This window comes from Ammospiza caudacuta, chromosome 4 (genome assembly GCF_027887145.1).
Source record: "Ammospiza caudacuta isolate bAmmCau1 chromosome 4, bAmmCau1.pri, whole genome shotgun sequence".
In the NCBI taxonomy this organism is placed as follows: Eukaryota; Metazoa; Chordata; class Aves; order Passeriformes; family Passerellidae; genus Ammospiza; species Ammospiza caudacuta.
The window spans coordinates 15,950,075-15,974,136 of record NC_080596.1 but is presented as its reverse complement, the minus strand read 5'-3'; the positions used below and the strand labels follow the sequence as shown (position 1 = coordinate 15,974,136).

Sequence of the window (24,062 nt, the reverse complement as noted above, 5' to 3'; positions counted from 1 at the left end):
AGACCTAATGTGGGGTTTTTGACTGCTTTGGGGGCAGGGGAATACAGCCAAAGAAAGAAGTTTTTCAAAATCGAAGACAGTGCCTTTTGTTTTTGTCATCTTTAAATTAAAACTCTAATTCTCTTCTGCAGGCATCAGTTCTTTGGATTTGGTTGGTGAATACTAAACATCATGAGCAACTACAGCGTGTCTTTGGTCGGGCCGGCTCCCTGGGGTTTCAGGCTTCAAGGGGGCAAGGATTTCAATGTGCCTCTGTCTATCTCTCGAGTAAGTGCATTTGCTTCTTTTGCTGCATGTGGGTATCTGTTATGCTGTGGCCGACCCACAACCTTCAGACAAAGCCATTAATTATAGGCACTGGGGCTCAGCTTGCCCTGTGGCACCGAGGGCTGTTGGGGGTCAGGGAGTGAGGGATAGAGAGGGGAAAATAAATCTTCATTGTGTTAAGGCTCCAAGAAAACTAGCTTAGAAGTACTTGTTCATTTGAAATCGTTGTTTTATCTGCATTTGTTTATTCAAATAACAAAAGAAATTACCCTCGAATTCCCTTCCCTGTTCCCATCCAGAAAATACAGATGCAGAGGTTGAAGGCTGACAGGAAACAAGCAATTTACTTTGCTGGGCTGAGCCTGTGCATTTCAAATGGGAAGCAGTGGGGGAAAATCACTCGTGTTACACTTGTTTATTCAGCATCTCTTAGCTGCTTGGGGATCTTGTGGTGTCTGTTATTACAAATCCTGCCATTTGTAATAAAAAAGTACTTAAATGACAGTAGTTGTAAATAGCAGTTCATCAATATGTGCCCGAGTGAGCATGCCTGTTTCTCATGAGTATTTTATAGAGTATGTGCTCTGAACTGGTATTCAAAGGATTTGAGGAACTAAGTCAAAACAAATATGATCTTTGTACCCAGCACCGTCTAACTAGTTTCCTACTTCAAAACTGTGTTTTCAGGAAGGCTTGTCTTGCAGTGTGGGCTAAATTTCAAAGCCTTTTGCAGATGGCTGAAGCACTTTGCACATAAAATACAGGGACAAACTTTGCAGTATTGAATTTCTAGGATCACTGGAAATCTCTGGGTGAAGGGAATGGCTTTTGATGGCTCAATACCCTGACACCTCTAAATCTGATTTGCCAGGTAGAATCATTTATATACAAATGTCTCCTCCTCTGTCAACAGCTCTCCACTCCCTTCTGCATTTTCGTGGAGTTTAGTGACAAAGTTGAATTATTTTTTACACCTGTTGGGATGGCAGAATTGATACTGCCCTGGGAGATGGAGTGGGTTTCTATTTGGGTTTATGCATCATGGTGATATTTTTAGCTAATCTTAACTAGTGTTTCAAACCCTTCCAGTTCGTTTAGTCTTGGCTTATCTTATCCACTGGTGGATTATGCTGGTGAAATTAAAGTACAGTTCGGCTCTGAAAAATTCTTTTTGTATGGTTTAAATAGACTGGAGAGCTGTAGAAATGCCTGGGTGCTGATTAGGACAGTTAATATCTGAGACATAAGGGGTTGAAAGGCAGTTTATTCTTGGATTGCAGGGACTTTAAAGCTGAACTGTAATTCAGTTTGTTGTTCAGTAGCTGGTTACTTTTACACAATTGAGAAATATGAAGTGGGGATGTGGATGGAACTCTACTGATTTGGTGGTAGAAGGGCTTTCATGACAAGGGTTTACAGAGGCACAGGAGCTTGCCTGCACAGGGTCCTGTGTGTGATACTGACGAGCACTTAAGCACTACAGGCAGTCAGCCATGTGAAACAACCAGCTTTGGGAAAGGGTAATACATTTTTGTACGGGCCTCTGTTATCCTGGAGATCTAGAGTGCAGTCCTGCCTGCCTGTAAGCAGGCTTCCCATCTAAAAGAGGAAACATATGTTGGAATTAGCCTAGACTACAACTTTATTGCAGGAATCAAATTCGCTGTCGCACAGAGTAGCCTGGAGGAATTGGCCTCAAGAGCTACCTATAAAAGCCTCAGTTATGGGATCCCCTAATGACAAATGTCAGTGCCCACAAGAGCAGAACGTAGTGAAAGACAGAGTCTGGTGTGGTTTTGGAGCTTTAATTTGTGCATGGGCGGGGAAGCACAATCTCCACCTCAGCACTGCTCCTGCACTATGTCTTTCTACTTGCAGTTACAAGTATGCAAGTATTAGACTGCCTGGTGCCTTTTTTTTTTATTCCCCCCCCCTCCTTTGGATCAAAAAAAAAAAAGGCTTAGTTCTGGTATGCCAATCCAGCTTTGGCCCGATGGTTTTTACTGGAAGAATTCAACACCCATGTTCCTGGTATGCTAGGACACTGTGTACAATTCACCCCCCCAAACCGTTCTTTTCCTGATGCAGCATAAATTCCTTCCTGTATCTGAAGGCTGCTAATTAAATTATTTCAGCAAAACAGTAATGAGACAGCATAATTATGTTCCTTGGCAAGGAGGACTCTTTGGTATTTTATTTGTCCTCTAGATGCTGAAGATGAATGCTGGGCTGCTGAGGGCTAATTTCCTACTTTAGATTAAACTCCTTGAAATTAGATTTAACTAAAGTGTAGTTTATGAAACACAGAGAATGCACTGGTTTCTAAAGATGTTTATCTGAAAAGTTAATCTCTTCACTAATGATTTGAACAAATTAAGATCTCACAGTTCCTTGAAGAAAGTTTTTTGTAAGTCACTTGAGTTTGAACAGGATTCAGTTTAAATAAGCATATTCCTTGTTGCCTCTGAAGGGTAAAATGAGACTGTTTTGTGTCCTTCAGGTGAAATTCTTATGGTCAGCTAAGATTAACATTAGTTCAGGGGTAGCATTTGACTTTTGATAAATTAGTATATTGCAGACTAGTCAGAACTTCTTAACCAATAGCAACAGTTATTGCAGGGTAATGCCAGTCACTTTATATAGCTGAGTGCTGTAAAGTTGCTATGTTTAATTATACAGCTGTACACATTTCATGGGAAGCAATAAATGTGATGCTGGGGTTGCTGTGATGTGATGGCTATTGCATATGGCAGTGTAAGTGTATTCCATATATGCACACAGTTATGAGTACATACATGACATGTATACGTGTCCATGGAGCGCAAATGCATGTGCCACTTGTTTTGTGAACTTGTATCTGGCTGGACTTCACCAGGGTGGCTTTTCCCAGTCCCCCTCCGTGCCTGGTGAGGGCTCTTGTGTGAGCCCTGCAGAGTGCCCCTGCACAGGTCAGGAATTCAGCGCCGGGAAGCTGCTGCAGGCGGTGGGAGTGTGATGGGCGGTGTGGTTCCCATGAAGCGAGGGCCCCTGGGAAGGAAGCTGCTCTGAAAGTAAAAAGGGATAAAGGGTGGGTTGAGGTTTATTGACAGCCAAGTGTTACAGTGGCTCAGGTTGCCACATGTAAGTGTACTGTGGGGCTTCCAGGTAGGGAATTCTGAGGTGGCATTTGTGTAACGAGAGATTGCCAACTGTGAGCAGCTGGCCTGCAGTGATGAATGCAGAAATTACTAGAGCCCAGGTGTGCAAACTTAGATTATTCTGAGTTGCTGTTCTGACTGTTTCCTCATGGTGGTTTACGTTAATTAAAGAAGAGCAACTTGTCCTTATTGTCCTTATTCCTTCAAGACCTGTGATGCAAAAATAAAAAAAAAAAGAAGGAAAGCTAGAGGAGATGAGAACAAGATTTGTTTGCTCAGGAGTTTATTCTCATTCAATAGAAGGAACCAAATGCATTTTTGGAAATAAAGTACTCCAGTATGTTGATTGCTAGGTAGTATTCATGAAGTGGCTCTCGGGCATGCTAAAAGTCCATATTAACAGAATTTGAGGTTATATCTACAACATCTATGTTATTTAAGTGCAACACAGTAGCTTTTAAAACTATCTATGCTTCTTTCTACTTTTAATTAATATTATATTTGTTTTACTTTTTGGCAAGTTGATTAGTTCCCCATGCTTCTTTAACAAAGCCAGAATAATCTCAGTAATCATGACTAACATTAGAACTGTCAAAACCGCTGTCCTCTGCAGATTGAAATAAATGGTGCTTGGTATTGATGGTGTATTCGTTATTTTGGGATGACCTGTGAGAGGTTTGGATACTTGTTCCAAATGTGTGCTTGACATGTTAGTAGCTTATCAAAATTTTTGTGATGTAGTCTCTAAAAGGTACTTCTCTCTGTTTTATGGCAATATTTATAACTAGAAACAAGGAAACACTCAAGCAAAGCTGTAGTTTAAAGATTAATATAGTCTGTAGGCCATATACACCCTCCCACCTAATGCAAATACATCAGATGTTTTCCTATATTTAAGTTACTTTCTTGTTGAATCCTGGTGACAAGTTTAGCTATTGTCTTTCAGAACATGTTTTGCTGTTTGTTTTTCTCTTGCTGTAGGAATTAAATGGAATACAGTTGTGTTGAAATGCTTGACCTGAGTGACAGCTCTGTTTTTCTACTGCAGCTTCTTTCAGTGTGTTTCCCACAGCTTCTTTCTGCTTCACTGATCACTTTTCTTCTTCAAAATACCCAAAACAAACAAACACCACTCCTGCCTCAGAAATAACCACTTGATTTTGCTGTTTTCTCAGTTTTCATTATTTCAGCTGTTTCAAGGATGTTTTTGTCTTGAAGTTGCAAGCTTATAGTTGACAAAGTACTCATGATAATAAGTCTGTTGGCAAAAGGTACACTCAAGGAGTAGGTGGGAGAGCAGCCCACCTTGGGATGAAATAGGGAATGTGCAAGTACAGCACTTCAGCTGCTCAGTATTCAGCTCACATGAGCATCGTGATGTTCTTCATGCTGGTATTGGGAGGTCATTAATATGTATGAAAACAGTGAGAAGACAATAAAGGAAAATGATGTTTTGAGTGGACCTGGAACATGTCAGCTTTGGCTGACTAGAGTCTGGCTGAGCCTCTTGCCCTTGTGTTTGTGTGAATTATTTTATGAAGCTGTATGTGTCATTTCCAGTAAAATCAAGTTTTGTGGAAGCATGAAATAAGTTATTTCAGTGTAGGGCTGGGGAAATAGTCTTTCAAGCAGGTATGTGAATAGGAGAGAAACATTAGAACTGCTGGCCTGGCCAGTGGTAATTGTGTCAGTAACTTTATGCTTCATCCTGGAAGCTGCTGAGAGCTCCTAACTAAACCCTAGCTGACAGCTGCTGGCATTGGTATGCTGGGTTGATTTGTTACTGAGTTGTGATGGTTTGCACAAAATGCAGCTGAAGATGCATTCCACTGCTGCAGCTGAGCTGCATTGGGAACTGGCTGAATGGCAGAGCTCAGGGCTGTGAGCAGTGGCACGGAGTCTAATTGGAGGCCTGCAGCCAGTGGTGTTCCCCAGGAGTCAATCCTGGGTCCAGTCCTGTTCAACTTACTCATCAGTGACCTGGATGAAGGGATGGATGAAGGGATGGAGTGTGCCCTCAGCAAGCTTGCTGATGGTAGAAAACTGGGAAGAGTGGCTGGCACAGCAGTAGGCTGTGCTGCCATTCAGTGCCATCTGGTCAGGCTGGAGCATTGGGCAGAGAGGAACATAATGAAGTTCAACAGAGCACTGATACAGGGTCCTGCCCTTGGGGAAGAACAACTCCGTGCACCAGCACAGGCTGGGGGCTGATCTGCTGGAGAGCAGCTCTGCCAAGAAGGTCCTGGAGGACAGCAAACTCCGTGAGCCAGCAGTGTGTCTTGGTGGCCAGGAAGGCCAGTGGTATCCTGGGATGTGTTAGGAAGAGCAATGTGGTCGTGCTCCTGTACTGATACCTGGCAAGGCTGCATCTGGAGTGCTGTGCCCAGTTCTGGGCTCCTCAGTACAAGAAAGACAAGTAAATGTTGGGGGGGTGCCAACAAAGGGCTGTGAAGATGAGTAGGGAACCGTAGCATCACTTTCTGAGGGAAGTCCAAGGGAGTTGAACCTGGAGAAGACATAGCCTGTGCCCAGAACAAGGGACAACAGACACAAACTGAAACACAGGAAGCTCCATCTCAATGAGAGGAAAAACTTCTTTATTTTAAGGGTGGCAGAGTACTGGAACAGGCTGGTGAGACAGGCTGTGAAGTCTCCTTCTCTGGAGATACTCAAAACCCACCTGGACACAGTCCTCTGCTGGCTGTCACAAGTTCGCCTGCTTTAGCAGCAGGGTTGAACCAGATGCTCTCCAGACATCCCTTCTTATCCCAGTCTTTCTGTAATTCTGTAACTTCCTGGTACAGGTCAGAGATGCTGTCAGACATCACAGCCTGTGCCTGCTGATGCTGCTCCTGGGGCAGCAAATGCTGTGTTTTACAGCAGCTATCAGTACTTATGAAGTGAATGGGATTTGCCAAGATACCAACAAGAAGTGTTATTCTGTTCAGTTTAATGTTATTTACAAGATGTGGTTTACTGAAAAATATACTGACAATGACAAATGAGCTACCAGTGCCAAAGTCTACATCCTCTGTGTACCAAGTCCTGAAGGAGCAGAGGTTTTCCTTTGGATAATTACGAAGTTCCCAGCTGCACAAGTGGTTTAATATGAGCAAGTGTTGAGAAAGTCCTAAGAATGCTGGCTAGTGCTTCAGAGTTGATGGAGTTGCATGCAACTGTCTTTGGAGAGATTCTCAGCTTAACCTAAAGATGGAAAGAGAGATCCATTGGTATGGATGTAATTTCCTGACTGCCTCTTGTCTCACTATGATTTAACATCTTTGTGCTGGAAATTGGGAAAAGGGCTGTTTCCCCTGACCATTTGTGTTCCTTCCCTTGTCTATTCTGCAGTGTGGTTTTAAGAGTGACAGACCAGCACTGGTGTGTGGGCTTGGGAAGAAGGGAGGTTGTGGGGGAGAAGAGGCGTAAGAAAAGTGTCTGCATCTTGTTCTGTTTGTGACCTTATTGGTTAGACAGCCTCTTCAGACTGAGTAGGAGGAAAATTTTAAAAAAACCAGTTCCTCTGCTGATGTCATTCCACCAAAGGTGAAGCTGGCTGTACTGGGAGAAAAAAGAACCAAAGAGTTTGTAGCTGAGGGATGTCTGATGTTATGTGTGAGCACATTCTTTTTACATTAAAAAATGCTGGTTCTTCTTTTTTCCCTTATAAGTGATGATTTAGTTACAGTATGAGGAATATAAGCTAAATATTTCATGATGGAAAAACTAAAGTGTTTGTTTGCAGAGTCTACTTCTCAAAGATAGATGTAGTGAAAAAATAAACTCTGATTAGATGTTCAGAGCAGATGCAAAATTGGCAGTCCTTCCAGAGGCCAAAAGACAGGAGCACTTATTGAATAGTAACTGCAAAATATTAGGCATGTTTTCTTTGCAAGTATCTCGCCCTGGAGGCCTGACAGCTTCTGTCGACTTCCCCACCATTTGGAGATGCTATTTTTAGTGTAACTGTTTTTCTCATTATTCATTGGCCGATGGCTATCAAAAGGCATTGTGAGAAGAGACATGGTGTTGAAAGGTTTGTTTGTTTGGCTTTGGTATGGAGCCAGGAGATAACATTGTTGCCTTTTTTTCTTTTTAATTATTATTTGTTTTGACTTTTTAAGAATAGATTTCATATGTTACCAATATAAGGGAAAGTGTGAGAGAAAACTGTTTCTCATATGCCTAAGGCAGTGGAAATATGGGAAAGGTGATACTCTTCCTGCCAGTGGTCATAAAAAATGAAAATTGAGGCTGAGGTTAGTTTGAACAAATATGAGGAATAGAATCATTGAATCATTTAGGTTGGAAAAGTCCTATATGATCGTCGAGTCCAACCGCTAACTCAGCAGTGCCAAGTCCACCACTAAACCATGTCCTGAAGTGCCACATCTGCAGATCCTTTCAATGTTTCCAGGGATGGTGACTCAAACCACTTTGTTAACCACTTTCTTGGGCAGCCTGTTCCAATGCTTTAATAACCCCTTTGGTGAAGAATTTTCTATATATCTGATGTAAACCTCCCTTGGGACAACTTGAGGCTGTTTCCTCTTGTCCTTGTTTGTTGGGAGAAGCTGACTCTCACCTTACTACAGCCTCCTTTCAGGTAGCTGTAGAGAGCAATAAGGTCCCCCTGGGCTTCCTTTCCTCCAGGTTAAACACCCCTGGCTCCCCCGCTGCTTCCCATGAGACCTGTGCTCCAGACCCTTCATCAGCTCCCTTGCCCTTTTCTGGACACTCTCCGGCACCTCAGTGTCTTTCTTGTAATGAGGGGCCCAAAACTGGATGCAGGATTCAAGGCGTGTCCCCACCAGTCATGAGTGCAGGGGTACAATCCCTTCCTTGGTCCTGCTGGCCACGCTGTTTTTGACACAAGTCAGGATACCATTAGCCTTCCTGGCACACACTGGCACACACTGGCTCTTGTTCAGCTGCTGTCACCCAGCACCTCCAGGTGCTTTTCCACCAGCCTGTTTTCCAGCCACTCTGCCCCAAGTCTGTCACACTTGATGGGGTTGTTGTGACCCAAGCACAGGAACTTCTCCTTGTTGAACCTCATTCACGCCTCAGCCCATTGTTCTGTCGAGTTAGTTTCTACAGGTGGCTGTTACCAGAATAGAGACAGGAGGGCTGGAGGCCACTGCTAAGGCCAGTGCTCCATGAGTTTGAATAATTCAAGTCTTCAGGGCAATGACAGCAGTGAAAATATGACAGAATTACCTCTTCAGGTTCCCTTGCTATGTGAGGTCCTCAAGCTGAATTTGCAGAGGGAGGTACTATCTTTTCTTAGAAGAGCAGATAAGGGTTGCCTCCCTTTTCCCGTTTGTTTGCTTCTTTCATTGCTCACCTTTCAACGCTGTCAGTTACTCGGATGGTGTCCCACACGCAGTGGCTTTTCATCTTTTGTCACTTCAAGACACCAGTGCAGTTTTGTGTAGCTGCTTGGGTATGCTGTCCCGAGTAGAGAGGTAGTATGGGGACAAAATGACATGCACTAAACTGATGATCTTATCATGATACACACCCTTAAAGCAGATATATAAGCGGTGCACCAAAAACTGTATTTTACACCAAAACTACTGAGTAAGTAGCCACAGAGCACAGAGGCTTGCAGACCAGAAAATTTCAAGTGGAGTAGTCCATAATATTTTACCTCTATGGAGTAGTATTGCAGTTTTTTTTCTCATTTTGAGTTGCTTTTTCATTTGAAACTTCAGCTTAAACAGTTAAGCTTAGTAGATGTAAGAGATAGTTGAAAGTATTTGAACGAATGAACTCTTGCAACTGCTGTCAGCTGTGCCTGTAGCAAAGCCCTAAAGTAAAATGTAATGCCTTGTGTGAAGTCCCATAGGCTAAAAAGTAGATCTTGCCAGGTCTCTAGTAGTCCTATTGGAAAGGTCAAATGGTTTGCATGTTAACTGGATATGAAAGAAGTTTGACTTATCCTGGGCTATATTAAGGAATGATCTAACTCAGTATCTAGTTTTTTCCCTGACAAGTAATAAAACAATGTGAAGTACTTGACCTGGGAAGGCAACAGAAAATTTTATTTTGTGCTAATTATTTCATAGGTCTTTTGAAGACCTGATTAGTGATTTAGATGCTATCCCTGGATTAACGTAGAATGCATCAATTTCAGGAGGGTAAAATTCCCAGTTTATTTAGCTTTTGTATTTATGAATGTAATTGGATTATGTTTAGTTATTATTGCACCCTAAATTTATTCAGACTGTGGAGAAAATGATCCCAAGTGTCTCTAAGTGTGATGCTGTATTGGTAGCAATGTCATTTGAGGTTTTTTAAAAGAAATTCTATAGAGCTAAGACAAAATGTTGTAAATACAAAAAATGCACACACAAAGGTGTATTTTTGTTATTAAAAAGATTGTATCACTTTGGTGGAAACTCTAGCTATAGAACATTTTGTTCAGAACCCTTGAAAAACAAAAGCAGCTTTGCTGCGCAAAAGCTCCCTCTCCCAAGCAGAGGAGCTCAATCTCAAAGTTTATAGTGCATCTGCTATTAAAGATTTTTCTGTTTAATGTGCATCTTATACATGACAAGCCAGGTGTAGTTTTGAGTCCAGTGTTTTCTACCTCTTTGTGGTTCTAGACTTTGCATTACATTGTGGAAGACATGGGGTGACAGGTTCATGGGACTGTTTGTCTACTATTTGCATGTCTATCTGAGCAATACCTTCTGTGCTGTTATAATTTTCCTTACCTAATGCCTTTAAAAGGAGGGACAAAAGCAAACAAAAAGTCAGGGGAGATTTACAAACCGCAGAGTTTGTGGAAGTAGGATTTGGCTTGCTTTTATTAGGCTGATAGGGAAATGGAAGCCTTGTAAAGCTTTAAACATCAAAGACCTCTTGATAAATTCATAGAATCACAGAATGGGTCAGATTGGAAAGGACTGCAGTGTGTCAGCTGGTCCAACTTTCCTGGGGTTCAGATGGTTCTTGGGTGCTTGGTTACCCCCACAATAGGGGAGTTCCTCACATTCATGTGGAACTTCTGTGTATCAGTTTCTGACATTGGTGAGGTCCCCTCTTGGTCATTTCTCCTTGGGGCTGAACAGGCCCAGCTCCCTCAGCCTTTCCTGGTTTGAGAGATGCTCCAGTCCCTTGATCATCTTTGTCACCCTCCCCTGGACCTGCTCCAGGAGCTCCCTGTCTCTCTTGTCCTGAGGAGCCCAGAACTGGACACAGCACTCCAGATGTGCCTCATCAGGACTGAGCAGAGGGACAGGATCCCTCCCCTCGACCTGCTGTCCATGCTCTTCCTAGCTCAGGATCCACTTGACTCTCTTGGTTCGCAGGGCACCCTGCTGGCTCACGGACAGCTTGGTGTCCACCATGATTCCCAGGTCCTTCTCCACAGAACTGCTCTCCAGCAGATCAGCCCCCACTCTGTGCTGGTACATGGACCCTGCAAAAGCCTTTGTTGAATTTCAGACAGTTCTTCTGTTGGCTTTCTGCAGCTGCCCATCAAATCAGTGTTTTGAAGCTAGACCAAATGAGTGTTCTTTGGGTAGTATGCTTGCAATTGTTTAGAAATGAAAAGGCTACCCCCAAAATATAGATTCAGGATATATTTAACCCTTGGGGAATGCTGCACTAGTTCTTTGTGGGGGACTGATTGTTGGAGTGGTGACTTGATCAGGTGTAATGTAAATAGTCATCAGGGGCCACAAACAGCCTTGCAGAGGAAGCAGTAATTGTTGGAGAGCCTTGCATCCCACCTGGCTGCCTGAGCTCCTGTCTTCTTTAAATCTTTTAACGCTGAGAGGTGTGAGGAAGGCACCCCTCCCCAAGTAGTGGCAGTCTCAAAAGTGGGAATAAGCTTATGTAGTACCAAATAGTCTTCTTGGATGTGAACTGGCCCATACCCATCAGTGCTACTCACTGGCTGAAGAAGGTTGGCAGAGAAAACCTGTGCTTGCGTTTTTGTGATGGAGCTTAAAGCTAACTCTACAGATGTTCTTCCTCCATCAGTGCCCTAAGCAGGGATAGTAGGTGGGACTGGTGCAGCAGAGGTTCTCTCAGCCCAACAGGCTTGGCCACAGGAGCTGGATCTGCTGGCACAGTGGTGGCAGATACCTGGGGACAGTGCAGGCTAGAAGTGCTGAAGCCAGACTTGCTAGGACATGTCTGTCAGCGTACTAAGCTGTGAAAACTGCCACTGAATGCTTATTAAATAACCACTTCTGTCAGCTATGAATACATTCTCTTCTCTCCACTTTCCAGCTGTCATATTTTGGCAGCTGGCTAGAATCAAAAGTCACTGTAGCTGGGGCATAGATGAATCTCTTCTGAGAGCATAATTTGTAAATTAAATTAGTTTGGCATTGTGCAAATCGATTGTAATCCTGTAAATACTAATAACCCAGGCCTTGGCACTGGAAAAACACTCAAGGAAAAGTACAATTTTGGACATATAAATTGTTACCATAAGATAACTCTTGCATAAGGCTCAGCCTGTGTCAATGTACATCACGGCCCAGGACCTTGCAGTTTTGGTTCTTCAGATTTGTTACCAGGAAGAAAGAAGCACAGATTTGCTTGGAGGAGACAGTTGACCTTTCCCAGACAACTTTGTACTTTGTCTCGAAGATGCATGAGCCAGTGATTGTTAGCCTAAGAGAACTGACTAGCAGAAATGTTTGTGTGGCATCCAGAGAACTCAAATAGAAACAGGCCTTTACCAGACAGACAAATTCCATCAGTAAATCAAGTGCTTTAGTAGTGCTAACTCTTGCCCTGGAAATGTGGATGCTCCATCCCCTTTTCTCTTAGCAGTATGCAATTATTGCATAAGTTATAATTTTTAAGCTAGAGATTACTACCGTAAGAGCATGTCCTTTTTTGGGTGGTTTTGTAAAACTTCTGAACTGCTGGTTAAATAATTGAGCTTTGAACAAAATATAGATGAGTAGATATTTTTGACTGAAAGAACAGATTTTGTGTAAATGTCTAGAAATACAATTCATTTGTGAAAACATAAAGCTGGTTTCCATGAGGTGTGCACTTAAAACTTGGAGTCTTGAATTCTTGCACTCTCTCTCTGGATAAAAGTATCACCATCCCTCATATGTCAGAGGGAATGTGATACTCACTGGCCAGTGGAGTAGCTCTTCTGTGGGAGTATTTTCCTCCATTGACACATCTCCACTTCAGCTTTAAAATGTACAAACTGCTGATCATTGAAACTTAAAATGACATTAATTATTTTTGATGTCTGAGCTGATGAAAACTGCTGCTGTTGCAGTTGACAGCCCAGATCAGTGCATACGTCTGTTCTGGATGGTGTGGGATGAAATTACTGGAAATTGCTCTCAGGAAACTCTGATTACAGCAGTCAAAGGAAGGATTTAGGGCAAACCAGTTGGTGTTGATGCTTTACTTTGTAACCTCCTACCACGTGGAAGGCCAAACTGCTGGGGTGTTCTCCCACTGCTTCCTCCTTGCAAATGAATGTAAGGCATACTTTTGGCATTGGGATGGAGGCAGATGGGTGAAGTACAGGATTTTGGATGCCTCAGTCATTGACGTCAGCTGGTTCCTGACCTCATCCACGGGATGGAGTGCCTCCAGTGCTTCTGCTAGCTCTGAATGCCTGCTCTGTCACTCATTCACTCTGTACTTTTTTTTTTCCTTCTTAATTGCATGTCCTAATTTTCTCATTCTTGCTTTTTACATTCCATTTCAGAATTCCGTTCCTTTAGCAAGGAACGTATTCCCAGGGCACAAAATGAGGTTTTATAGAGATTTTCCTGGCCTGCTTTGCCCTGATGATGATTACCTAATCAGCCTCTATCCTGCAGCAGGGACTCATTCCCTTGAGAGAAATTTCTGTATGACTTGGAAGGGGGCTGGATATGGGAGATAAGGCCTCACAAGAGGGAATTCCTCATGAAGAAAAATACTACCCAGAGTGAGAGGATAAAGGTGAGCGTAGTGGAATGTGTAACTACTGTGCTTCTGGGAAAGCATACGCTTGAGAGGGGTGGCATGCAAATAGTTTAGACTTAAGCACAATGACATTTAAGTAATGTTAGTGTCAATGCTAGGAAACAATGTGCATAACAATGGGCATTATGAATTAGGAAATAACCTCACTTCAGTATTTAAGATGGCTAACCACTCAAACTGAATCAGAGTTGGTTTTCTAGTGCCATTTTTTTTCAGTTTCTGCTAAATAGGTTTGAGTACTTAGGTTTGTTGCCTGTTTTATCAGAAAGAGGAAGGTGGTTTTGCAGGAACACAATTTGTACTGCCTTTAAGTTTTTTCTTTTCTTAGCCTGAGGGCTTGTGCATTACTGCTGAAAAAATATCAGAAGTTTTTGCTCTTAGTTATCATTTAAGAGAAATGCTGTTCAGAATCCATTATTACCTGTGATGCTAACAGGGTTTAGGATTAATAAAGCAAATTAAGGGATAGGAATAAAAGAAATAAGAATTAGGAACCAAAAAAAATCACAAACTAAAAAACATACAAAACCAGTGAATATATAGTATGTTTGTCAGACAGCTCCAAGTGATAAATGATAAGAGGTTTGGACTCTAAAGCAGTTGGTATAAGTGGCTATAGGAATAGCTTGTCTCTGTTTTGAATTGTATTAGTACTGCATTGCAAATCTGTAACCATCCTTTTCCTTCCCATTTTTCCGAGCTGTGCCAGTCCCTGCAGAGTGTAGTTTGTCCTGGGTCTACTGTGCCCAGCACTGGGTTTCTGTTATCAGAAAAGCAGGGCTGGATACAGGCAGCTTTTGCTTTATGGGTGTAATTACAGGAAATGCTTCAGCATCAAGAAACAAGCTGCTCTTTTATGAGCAACTGGGTGCCCCTGGATTCCTGAGTAAATACTGCCAGCAGCACGTGCATGCTTTAGGTTTCCAACCCAAAAATCACTGCAGGCTTCGAGGGAAAATTCTGTAGCTGGTGTTACACGTGAGGTGGAGAAGTGGGTCTAGAGATTTATTGTGGCTTGTAGTTTCCTGACAGATTCTTGACCTTCCTGGGCATGACTCAACTGTGTATTCCAGTTTCTTGCTGCCCAGCGTGTGGGGCTGTCTTTTGGAGCCTGCCACAGGATCCCTTCTGCACTCCCAACATCATGGCGATGCTAGTGGCTTCCTTGCCTCAGCTGCCTCAGGCCATTGTGACTCAGGAGAGCACAGGGGTTTAGGTGTCATTTGCCCATGAGGCTGTTACAGTGTGATAGCGTTAAATGACATAAAGAAGGTAGCAGCTTCATTGGCTTGATCTCTCTTTGTTAACAAATGGAGTCTACAAGCAAAGTGTTGGTTAAAAAGCACGCAGAAGATACCAGTTTGGCCATTCCCCCATCCCTTTAATTCACACTGGGAGGAAGAGTAAAGGTGGTTGTTGAAAGGCTTGAATAAAATGGAGCCAAAATCTCTGTCATCAGAGGGGCCTCACTGCGGCACTCCAGATCTGAGTTAGTTTTGCCAGTTGTCCCATAAAGAGCAGGAAGTGCTTTGTGATATGCACCAGTAACCTCATCTGGATGTTAATCAGGACCACAGATAGCTGTCTTCAACCTCTTGCTGTCTTCCTGCGTGTTGAAGAGATATTCCTAAAGCAGCCCTTCCAAAACTGCTGCAGTCAAGATAATAAAGGAAATCAGTTACTTCTGCTGCTGCTGTTCTGGAGTGTCAAAGTAACTGTGAATTTTTGGAAGGGGAACTTTGCAGGGGGTTGCTTTTAAGCTCCCAGTCCTTTGCACTCATGTATTTGTATCAAAATCTGAATTCAGTTTAAATCATCAAAATAATCCTTTGGTCTTGCTTTGCAGATTTAAGAAAAGTAAGCTGGAAAACCCAGCAAAACCTCAGAGTGTATCTTGGCAATAAAACTGTGAGATTAAAAAGCACTACTTATTTCTAGGGCCTGACTCATGGTTTTTGAATGTGTGAGGGTGGCAGCGCTGGCTGGTCAAGTAGCATTATAAATATTTCAGGACTTTTGGGCACAGAGCTGTGCCAAATATTTTTCTCATGTTTGGTTTTTTTTCCTAATTCCCGAAACAAATTTTTGCAGATCTCTTATAATCTGGGTTGTGTGTGTAATTAAACAGACAACATGTCAAATCTCAAAACTTCTGAAAATGATGCATCAAATTCAAGTATTTAAATCAATTACATAGTGACCAAAGTGTTGTTGACTGTCTAGAAGCTGTTTTATTGGGACATGGTTTATGCAGTTTCATGTATATGTGGTACAGGAAAGTGAATTACCGAGCAGCTGGCTTGCTAGAGATCTTCAGAACTAAACAGTGCATGGCCTGTGTGGTAGAATTTTACCCTGTTAGGAAAGTAAATCGGGCAAATCGGCTGATTATTAATGGTGGCTCCAACTTCTGGTGTCAGCATATGCAAAGCAAAAGCCGTGGTAGTGGTAGTGTGTGGGATAATTGAATAAGTCTTCCTGCCTTCCAGGAAGCCCATGGTGCCCTGAAACTCGTTCAGCCAAGTCCTAAATGAGTTATCCTCTGACAGATTGTGCTCTGGGGGAAGTATATTTCTATTAGTTTTTACAAGACATTGCAAGTTGCAGCAGGTGCGGAATGTTAAGAGATGGAGAAGGCTTTCAGTGGACGTGTGTGGGAATTTCTTGCTCAGGACTTCATTAAACACTGGGATGTGGGGTGCTGCAGGCAGAGAGGCAGCATGTCTCCTACCATGCCACAGAGCCACTTCTGGCAGTGTAGGGAGGAGTGGGCAGAGCAAGCACTGGCCTGGTGAATTTCTTGGGTGTGACTTGGGTGTGCCATTTTAAAGCTTTAAAGTGGGAACTGAGCTGGTAATTGCTTTTCTCCAAGTACTGAATGTGCAAATGTGAACAAGCTGTTTGGTGCAGTACTGAAATAATGAGGTTGAGAGCTGTGTGTGGGGAGCAGCGTGTGGAGGGTCTCTTCTGGTTGTGGTATTCTGGATGAAGAAGATGAATGAATGCATACACTGATTTCTGTAATTTGTCTGTCAGAAGCATGTTGAGTTCAAACTTCCATGCTATGTGGATAGGCCCTTCAATGAAGAAAGTTTTGAGCTTCCTTTGCCTTCCAAGGATTCCGAGTCACAGAATGGGTCGGGTTGGAAGGGACCACAGTGGGTTACCTGGCCCAACCTCCCTGCTCAAGCAGTTCTAGAGCACGTGGCACAGGATTGCATCCTGTTCTTGACTATCTGCAGTGAGAGAGACTCCACACCCTCCCTGTGCAATCTCCAGTGTTCAATCCCCTGCACAGTAAAAAAGTTCTTTCTCATATTCAGGAGTTGGAACCCCCTGTGTTGCTTCTTGTCCTATCAGTTGGCACCACTGGGAAAATTCTGGCTCCATCCTCTTAGCACTCCCCTTTTAGATACTTAGATTGATGAGGTCCCCACTCTTGGGCCAGATTCACTGGTTTCTTCTGGTTTGGGGGAGATGAGACTTTAGCTGGTGAAAATTCTGTATTACTCCACAAAGCTTCTTTGCTTCTTGTGTTTGCTGCTCTTCCAAGAAATATGTGTTATGTGGGGGAAGTCCTTGTTAATAGGGGATGGAGCATGGCAGGCAAGAGTGTGAGGAAATGTTGGAATAAGTAAATAGTGGGTAATAGTAACCTGAATATTTCTTGAATATATGTAGGAAATATACTGCTTTAATTATAAACATGTGATGCTTTTCAAAAGCACTTTAACATTAAGATGCTGGAAGTAGGTATGGGAAAGGTCTAGATGATGTTGCATACATATCTGGGCTGGGCCCAGTCATTGTAAACTGTGGGGATTGTAATGTATATAAACTCTCATGAGTTCTCCTCTTGCAGAGAAGAAAGAATGTTGCTTACAATATGTGCCTTATGTCTCCATATGCTATTGTTTAAAATGAGTAACTGCGAGCAGAACAATGAGAACGTAACAAATGTGTAAGTGAAATACTCTACACAGTTATTACAGGACATAATTTCAGTGCACTTACTTTGAAGCTGGATTTCAGTGCAAGACAGGGCTCTATATTATGTTAGATTATCTCTCAGATTTTTAACCAACACATTGTGGGAAAAAATTTAATTAATACAATCCCCTTAAGAGAAACTCCAGCCTTAATATCTTTTCCTTTCTTTATTTTGTTCACTCTTGATATAGAGGAATATGACAGCTGGCATGATGCCTCCTTTTTGAATTGTGCCATTTAGCATTTCTGACAGCTGGATATGTGTGGAAAGTTGTATAGCGACAGATCTGTTTTTCATACCTTTTGTAGTCTGTTTTTCATCAGATAGAAAAATGTTAATACCCCCTGAACTTTCCTCCTTTGGCTCACCCATGCACTAATTTACTTGTGCATTTCCTGCATTTCCCCACCAGCATGGTGCCTCATTCCCAGGCTTCTTGTGGTACTTCCTAGGACAGTCCAGACTTGCATACTGCAGCAAATTTGCAATGGGCGAACTTGTGGAAGGGAATTTATCCTAGTCTGAAGTGAAGCTTGAAAAAAAGAGACTCATAGAGTGGGTTGAGTTGGAAGGGACCTTAAAGATCGTTTAGTTCCAATGGCTCTGCAGTGGGCAATGACACCTTTTGCCAAACCAGGCTGCTCAGAGCTCCATTCAGCCTGGCCTTGAACATTTCCAAGGATGGGGCAACCCCAGCTTCTCTGGGCAACTTGTTTCAGTGTCTTACCATGGCCCAAGTGAAGAATTTCTTCTTAGTATCTAATCAAAATATAATCTCTTCAATTTTAAATGCTTCACTTTGTGTGTTTGTTGGAATACTGTTGATATTTCCTATATCCCTGAGAAGAGTTTGATAAATTATCTGGTCAAAAGAAATCTGCCTACAAAGAGTTACTGCTTAGAAAAGAAAAGCTTAGACAATCCTGTTTCTTCCACGTGTTGAAATGTGTTTTGGTACTAGTAAATGAATATTTTCATAAATGATGAATAAAACTTTGGTTTTCAAGAGATTTTTCCTTGCTTTTATTAGTGTGCTTTGGCTTTGGTAACTTAGAAACCAATGAAGAATACAGCATAGAGCTGATTTGGCTGTTGAGTGAATATTTTACGTTTCTTCAGAGTGCATGAGAAATTTTGTGTCATTTGTGGGCAAATTCCATTCAACTCTGCCCACTCTGCTTTAGTATATAAGCAGATGCTAAAATTTGGACGCTCAAACGTGTGGGTATTGGGATTGACATCGTTGGTCTGGAGTGGTCACCTCCTGCCAGCACTCTCCTTAATGACCTTACCTTCTACAACTTTTCCTCTCCACTATTTTTTTTCTTTTTTTCCTTTACAGTGAACATGAAATAAGAAGGTGGTGTTTTCCTTGCAAATATGCCTTGCTCTTCCACTTCACTGCTGGTCTTGAATACTGATGAAACTGTAATTTGTTTCTCTTTTCCAGTTCTTTTAAGACTTGCAGGTCTCCTGAGAGCTCAAATATTTTTGCATTGGGGAAGAAAAATATCTTAGATTATTTGAGCCAGGCTACCAAAAAAAGGCAACAAAAAACCAAAATTCTAAAATGCAGGAATCAAAACACAAATAGTCACACCTTTTAGGGGAGGATAAGATGATATTTCTCACCAAGCTCTTCCTCATCAGCAGTTATGGAAAAATTTACATTGGTGCTCCCTACAAAATATTTTGAGATATTAATGAACTTTGAAAGTTGATTTAATGTTATTTTCTTTAGTCAAGAATGTCTCGAAGCTCTTGAAATGCCTACTTATAAATTCTTGCAAGGAGTAAACAGACTCATGTTGACATAAGTAGGCTTTCATGTTTATTAGTTTTTAGTGCAGACAAAAAATGTGCATGTATGTGTCTCTCTGCCTGGTTTGTTTTAGTGCTGCAGAACGGTGAGGAGGGATATGTTGCAACACTAAGTTTTTTGTTCAAAGTACAATCTGATCTGCTGCCAGCAGGCACTGGAGAGCTGTTATGCCAAGCCCAGGTTTTTATTGATGCATACCAGCCCTGACACAGAGGTGGCAACAAATACCTGCAGGGGTCATGGCTTTAAACGTTTTTCAGCACAGCCCCATTACCAAACCCTTCAGGATCAGTATGTATTTATGCATTATAGCTGAGTGTTGCAGTTCAGTTTGGGGTAGGTTCAGTATCTGCAGGCACCCACCACAACTCTCGATCCAGGATTAGGAACTGGCTCCCATGAAAAGCAGGATCTGCCCTGGCACCTCCTGGGGAAGGTGTGGCTCGGGCTGTGTCCTGTGGGGCAGCTTCATACATGCAATAGTTTGCTATGGCCTGACCATTCTGCTACTTGGCAGCACTGCAAAAAAAAAAAAAAAAAAAAGCATGATTGCTAAATTGTGTGTGAATTTGAAGTGAAAACCAACCTGATTTGTGTGTTTTCAAGACCCTTCCCTAGTTGGGGTCTCAAACAAGAAGGGGTGAATTTCACTGTCAAGACAGAGGAGTGGCAAAGGTGACAAATTCTTTCCAGAAGAAAACGAAAAGTTGCATTTCACACACCTCCTGGAAGCGCTTGTCACCCGCCCTGTGAAGGAGCAGAGGTCTGAAATGTTTCAGGGCTTTGTTCCGTTTTTGCCTTGCCCTTTATTGGGAAGTATGTGTGCAGGTAATGCCCCAGCTATGGCACAGGCTGTCCCCTGTGCCGCCTGACCTGTGTCCCAGAGCGTCACACCGCGTGTGTGCTGCTGGGGCTGCTGCCCTGCCTGCCTCTGCTGACCTCTCTGCACTTTCTGGTATTGCTGCCTGAGCCCGCCCTGGGAAACCACCCAGGCCCTTCCCTTTGTGCTCAGCTGGCTTCAGGTGCATACTTCTGAATGCTTCTCTTATTTCTACATTAAAACAAGGCCTTTGTTCACACTTAGCAGTGAAGACTGGAGCTGAAAATCAGATGAGGAGACCAGAGATCATAGCTAAACTCAGTTGCAAACTCAGCTTGTTCCTCTCTGTTCAGTGCAAGACCCTTTTCCAAGAACCTATGGGACTTTTTTTTACTGCCTTTGGGATACTGCTGCACATCTGGATTGGGCAGAAGCATTAACTGTCTCCTGTAATTCTTAAAACCCTAAAGCTGTGGCACTGCTGTGCTTCACCAGAGAACTGGACATGAAGCCAAAGGTTCATTATAAAGCAGAGCAGTAACACAATCTATAGCAGAGTATGAAAGTGACGTGCTGGCTGGATGTGCTGTGGTTTTAAATAACTTGCATTCATGTCCCCTGAGTGCCAGATGAAAGTTTAGACCCTTGCTGGGCAGCCCACACCACGCTTGGAGTACACTGTTCAACACGTACGCTCTGGGGCACCAATGTCTGTTTGGAGACCTTTCTCTATCATTTGCTCTTCCATTTATTTTTTAATTGGACTTAGGGGGGTAGGTTTTTGTTTGGGTGGTTTTTGTTTTGTTTTGGTTTTTTTGGAGGGAGTGTTATATGTGTTTTGGATTGGGTTTTTTGTTGCCTTTTTATTTTTAAACCAAATTAAAACTCACAGCTCTGAAGGCAAAACTCTCGCTTCCTAAGCCATATCTGTCTGGAGATAAATGGCTTTGTGCCATTTTATTTCTGTTCCTTACCACTCTCATGCCCTTAGTAGCACTAAATTAGGATAAAGTGATTTTATTTTTACTTCCAGATGGTATATATGGGGGAAACAGCATTTGACCAAGATTACATTTTTGGGCAACTGTGCTAAAATGGATTAATTAGACCTTATTTAAAATTTGAAACTTCTTTTTAGAAATATTTAATTATGCAGAACTAAACCATCTGTCATTCCATCAACGAATCCAAAAGATTATATTTTTTGGAAAAGGAAATCGAAATGTTTTTCATTAAGGAGCAGGGTTGGTGAGCCCTGAGACTAGTACTATTTTCTTTATTTGGTGTATCCCAGAAACTTCGAGGAGCTTGCCTGGAATTGCCTTTGCAGTGATGTGTATTTATGTGGTTTACATCGTCCCTAAAAATTGCTTTCCAGTCTTGGGGTGTTTCCTCTGGCATTACAAGTTGTGTCTTTATGGTTTGAGAGCTCCTCAGCTCTGTTTCCAGCAACATTGAGTAGGACGGTGCAGCCTGAAGCACTGACATAGATCTCTGTTTCTTCAATGCTGCTCTTCCCCAACCCCATGTACCACCCCCAGCCTCTGTGCTACTGCCACTGCTCATCCATTCACATAGTATGCTAGGAGAGCACAGAAATAGACTTTGTTTTCATTTTTGGTGGGTAATACCATCAGCTTTTCAGTTAGGGATTATGTGCTCCTTAAAACTTGCTTTTCAGGAGAACTACCTGTGACTGCAGGGCATTATGTTATTGAAGTGTCATGTTTAATGATATAAATTGGAAGTTAGAGCACATTCTTCCTTTGTTTTGGGGAGGTTTGTGTAATCCTGCCCCAGGGACATGAGATTTCCTTGCCTGTGCTGAGAAATTAACCATCACTTGTTGCTGACCTGGGTTAGCTTCAGTGATATAAATCTAAATCTATGCATGTCTGACTAGTAATGCATCACAGATTATTTACTTCCAGTACCTTCATTTTCTGTATCTTTTGAACACCTTTTTGTGAACAGGGCTCTGTGTTGCTGTCTCTGCTCTGGGCTGTAATGAGCACACTTTGATGTGTTTGAATGTGACAGATGATTTTGTTCTTAATCAGATTGTGCTTGATCACTGTTGTTTCAGTCTTCCTCTTCTGCTGCTAAGTTGCTACTTCAGCTTTGTACTCCTTAGGATGATGAAAACCAGCCTGCTTGTGTCTTCTCTGCGAAAGGGGGAGGAATGACAGCTATTTTATGTTCAGTGAGTGCTGTGGTTAGTGTTTAGGAAGTGCATGTGATGGTAACAGACAAGCAGGGAGGTCTGGTGTAACCTCAGGCAGGTTAATCACTCCACACATTGACATTTGAATACAAACTTTAAGCTGCACTAGGATTTTTTATGTCTGGTTGGCATTTCTTTTATTTTTTATTTGTATTAGTAGCTTGCACTAGCCTAGAAGAAGAAAGAAAGATAATGTTCTGTTTAAAGTTTTGCTTATGCAGAAAACTTGTACTGTTTTTTTTTCTCCTCCTCAGTTTAGTAGGAATGCAGAATAGATGCGCTTCTGCCCTGGTACACATCTTGTGCTGCTGTCATTTTTATTTGAGTTTTGTATGCTTTCAAGTCTCAAACGTTTGAGTTTCCTCCTTCCAGTTAAGTGCAGTGGGTTGAAGGAATGAACTGATTTGCCTGGGCATCTGAAGGGCTTGGAATTTAATTTCTTCATCAATTGATTTAGTTTCATCATGGTCTTCAATATGAGTCTTGGCTACAAAAGACAATGGTGCCAGTGCTTGTCCTTCCATTGGCACATTTAATTTGTTTAGTTAATGAGAAACCATGAAACACTTGGTGAAATTCATGTTAGTAAGAAGCTGCCATAAATGGGAGACAGGTCCTCTGGGGTGATGAAACATCCAGAGACCCTGGGAGTGGCTGGGCTCTTGGCTTCTGGGGATGAAGGAGGGCCTGTCCCCTTGGGATGGATGCTGTCATGGGGGTGCCAACCACATCTGGGAGCTAGCAGGATGAACACCTGGGACAGAGACTTTGGAGTCACCAAGTGACTGGTCCTAGTGGGAGATGGGAATTGTTTCTGTAGCTCCTGAGTCAAGGTGCAGTTGGCTGGTAACTCTCAGTCAGGCCAACAATTTTCCTTCAATTGCTGCACAAGTGATTCCTTGTGTTAGCAGTGATACTGGAACACAGATACAAGAGAGGGGGGACTGACCCTGTTACTGCTGCTGCAGTCAATTAGCATCCCAAGTGCCCATATCCAGATCCATCCTCCTGTGTTCATGCATTCTTTTGGAAACACTTGCAAGAAACTGATTTTCCCCCTTCCCCTACCCACAAGTCCTAGTTTGGATGCTGCTGTTTCCCAGGCTTTGGGATCGTGTGTGACAACATGCTGCACGCAGTGTGTGGCCCTGGAGGAGAGCATGGTGACTTCTCCTTTATTGGTGGGAACACTGAGCCTTTGGTATTGAGAGCACTTGTTAAAGCAGTCCCTGTGCCGTGGTGATGGTGTGAGGTAGAAGGCTTTTGGGGAGGTCTTGCACTGAGGGAGGGTTAAAGTCTGAGGTGAATTGGTTAGTATCAGATTTGTAAGAGGATGTTGTTACCCTTGCTGGTATCTGGCCCAAAGTTTGCATCAGCTGGATTTCTCTGCAGCAATCTGCAGTTTGGCACCATGGTCTCATGGAGGGTGCCCAAGCCCTCTGTATTTCTGTGGTGATTTACTCCCTCAGATGGTTTCCTTGGAGCAGATGGCAAGTTGCATGAATTTTTCTTGTGATAAGGGAATGAATACTGTGTTTCAGCCATGAATGCTCTGTTGGTTTGTGCTCTTGAATAATACACATATTGTAAGGAGGAACTTCAATGTCTCCATTTGACCTGTCAGGTCACAGATGTCCATATGTGGATGGAGAAGAAAACATACAAAGCCACACTAACCTGCTATTCCCCTATCCTCATCTATAAGTGGGCATATATCTGAGAAGATATTTTGCTTCCAAGGTCTCCAACTTTATTTATGTTTCTGCTTATGTCATGTTTATTGTTCCCTCTTGCTGGTGTGGTTTGGCTTTTGTTCTTCATCTCTATAC

The 24,062-nt window shown here is 42.6% G+C and overlaps 1 protein-coding gene across 9 annotated transcripts in view; it reads left to right on the top strand.

The window, feature by feature from the left end:
* PDLIM5 (PDZ and LIM domain 5) overlaps positions 1-24,062 on the top strand; it is a 142,484-nt gene that overhangs the window by 22,160 nt on the left and 96,262 nt on the right. For all 9 annotated transcript variants that reach the window (XM_058804166.1, XM_058804168.1, XM_058804163.1 and 6 more), the window contains one exon: positions 132-267. In XM_058804166.1, coding sequence (XP_058660149.1) covers positions 172-267 — 96 coding nt within the window. In that variant the 5' untranslated portion in view covers positions 132-171. The remainder of the gene's footprint in view (positions 1-131; positions 268-24,062) is intronic.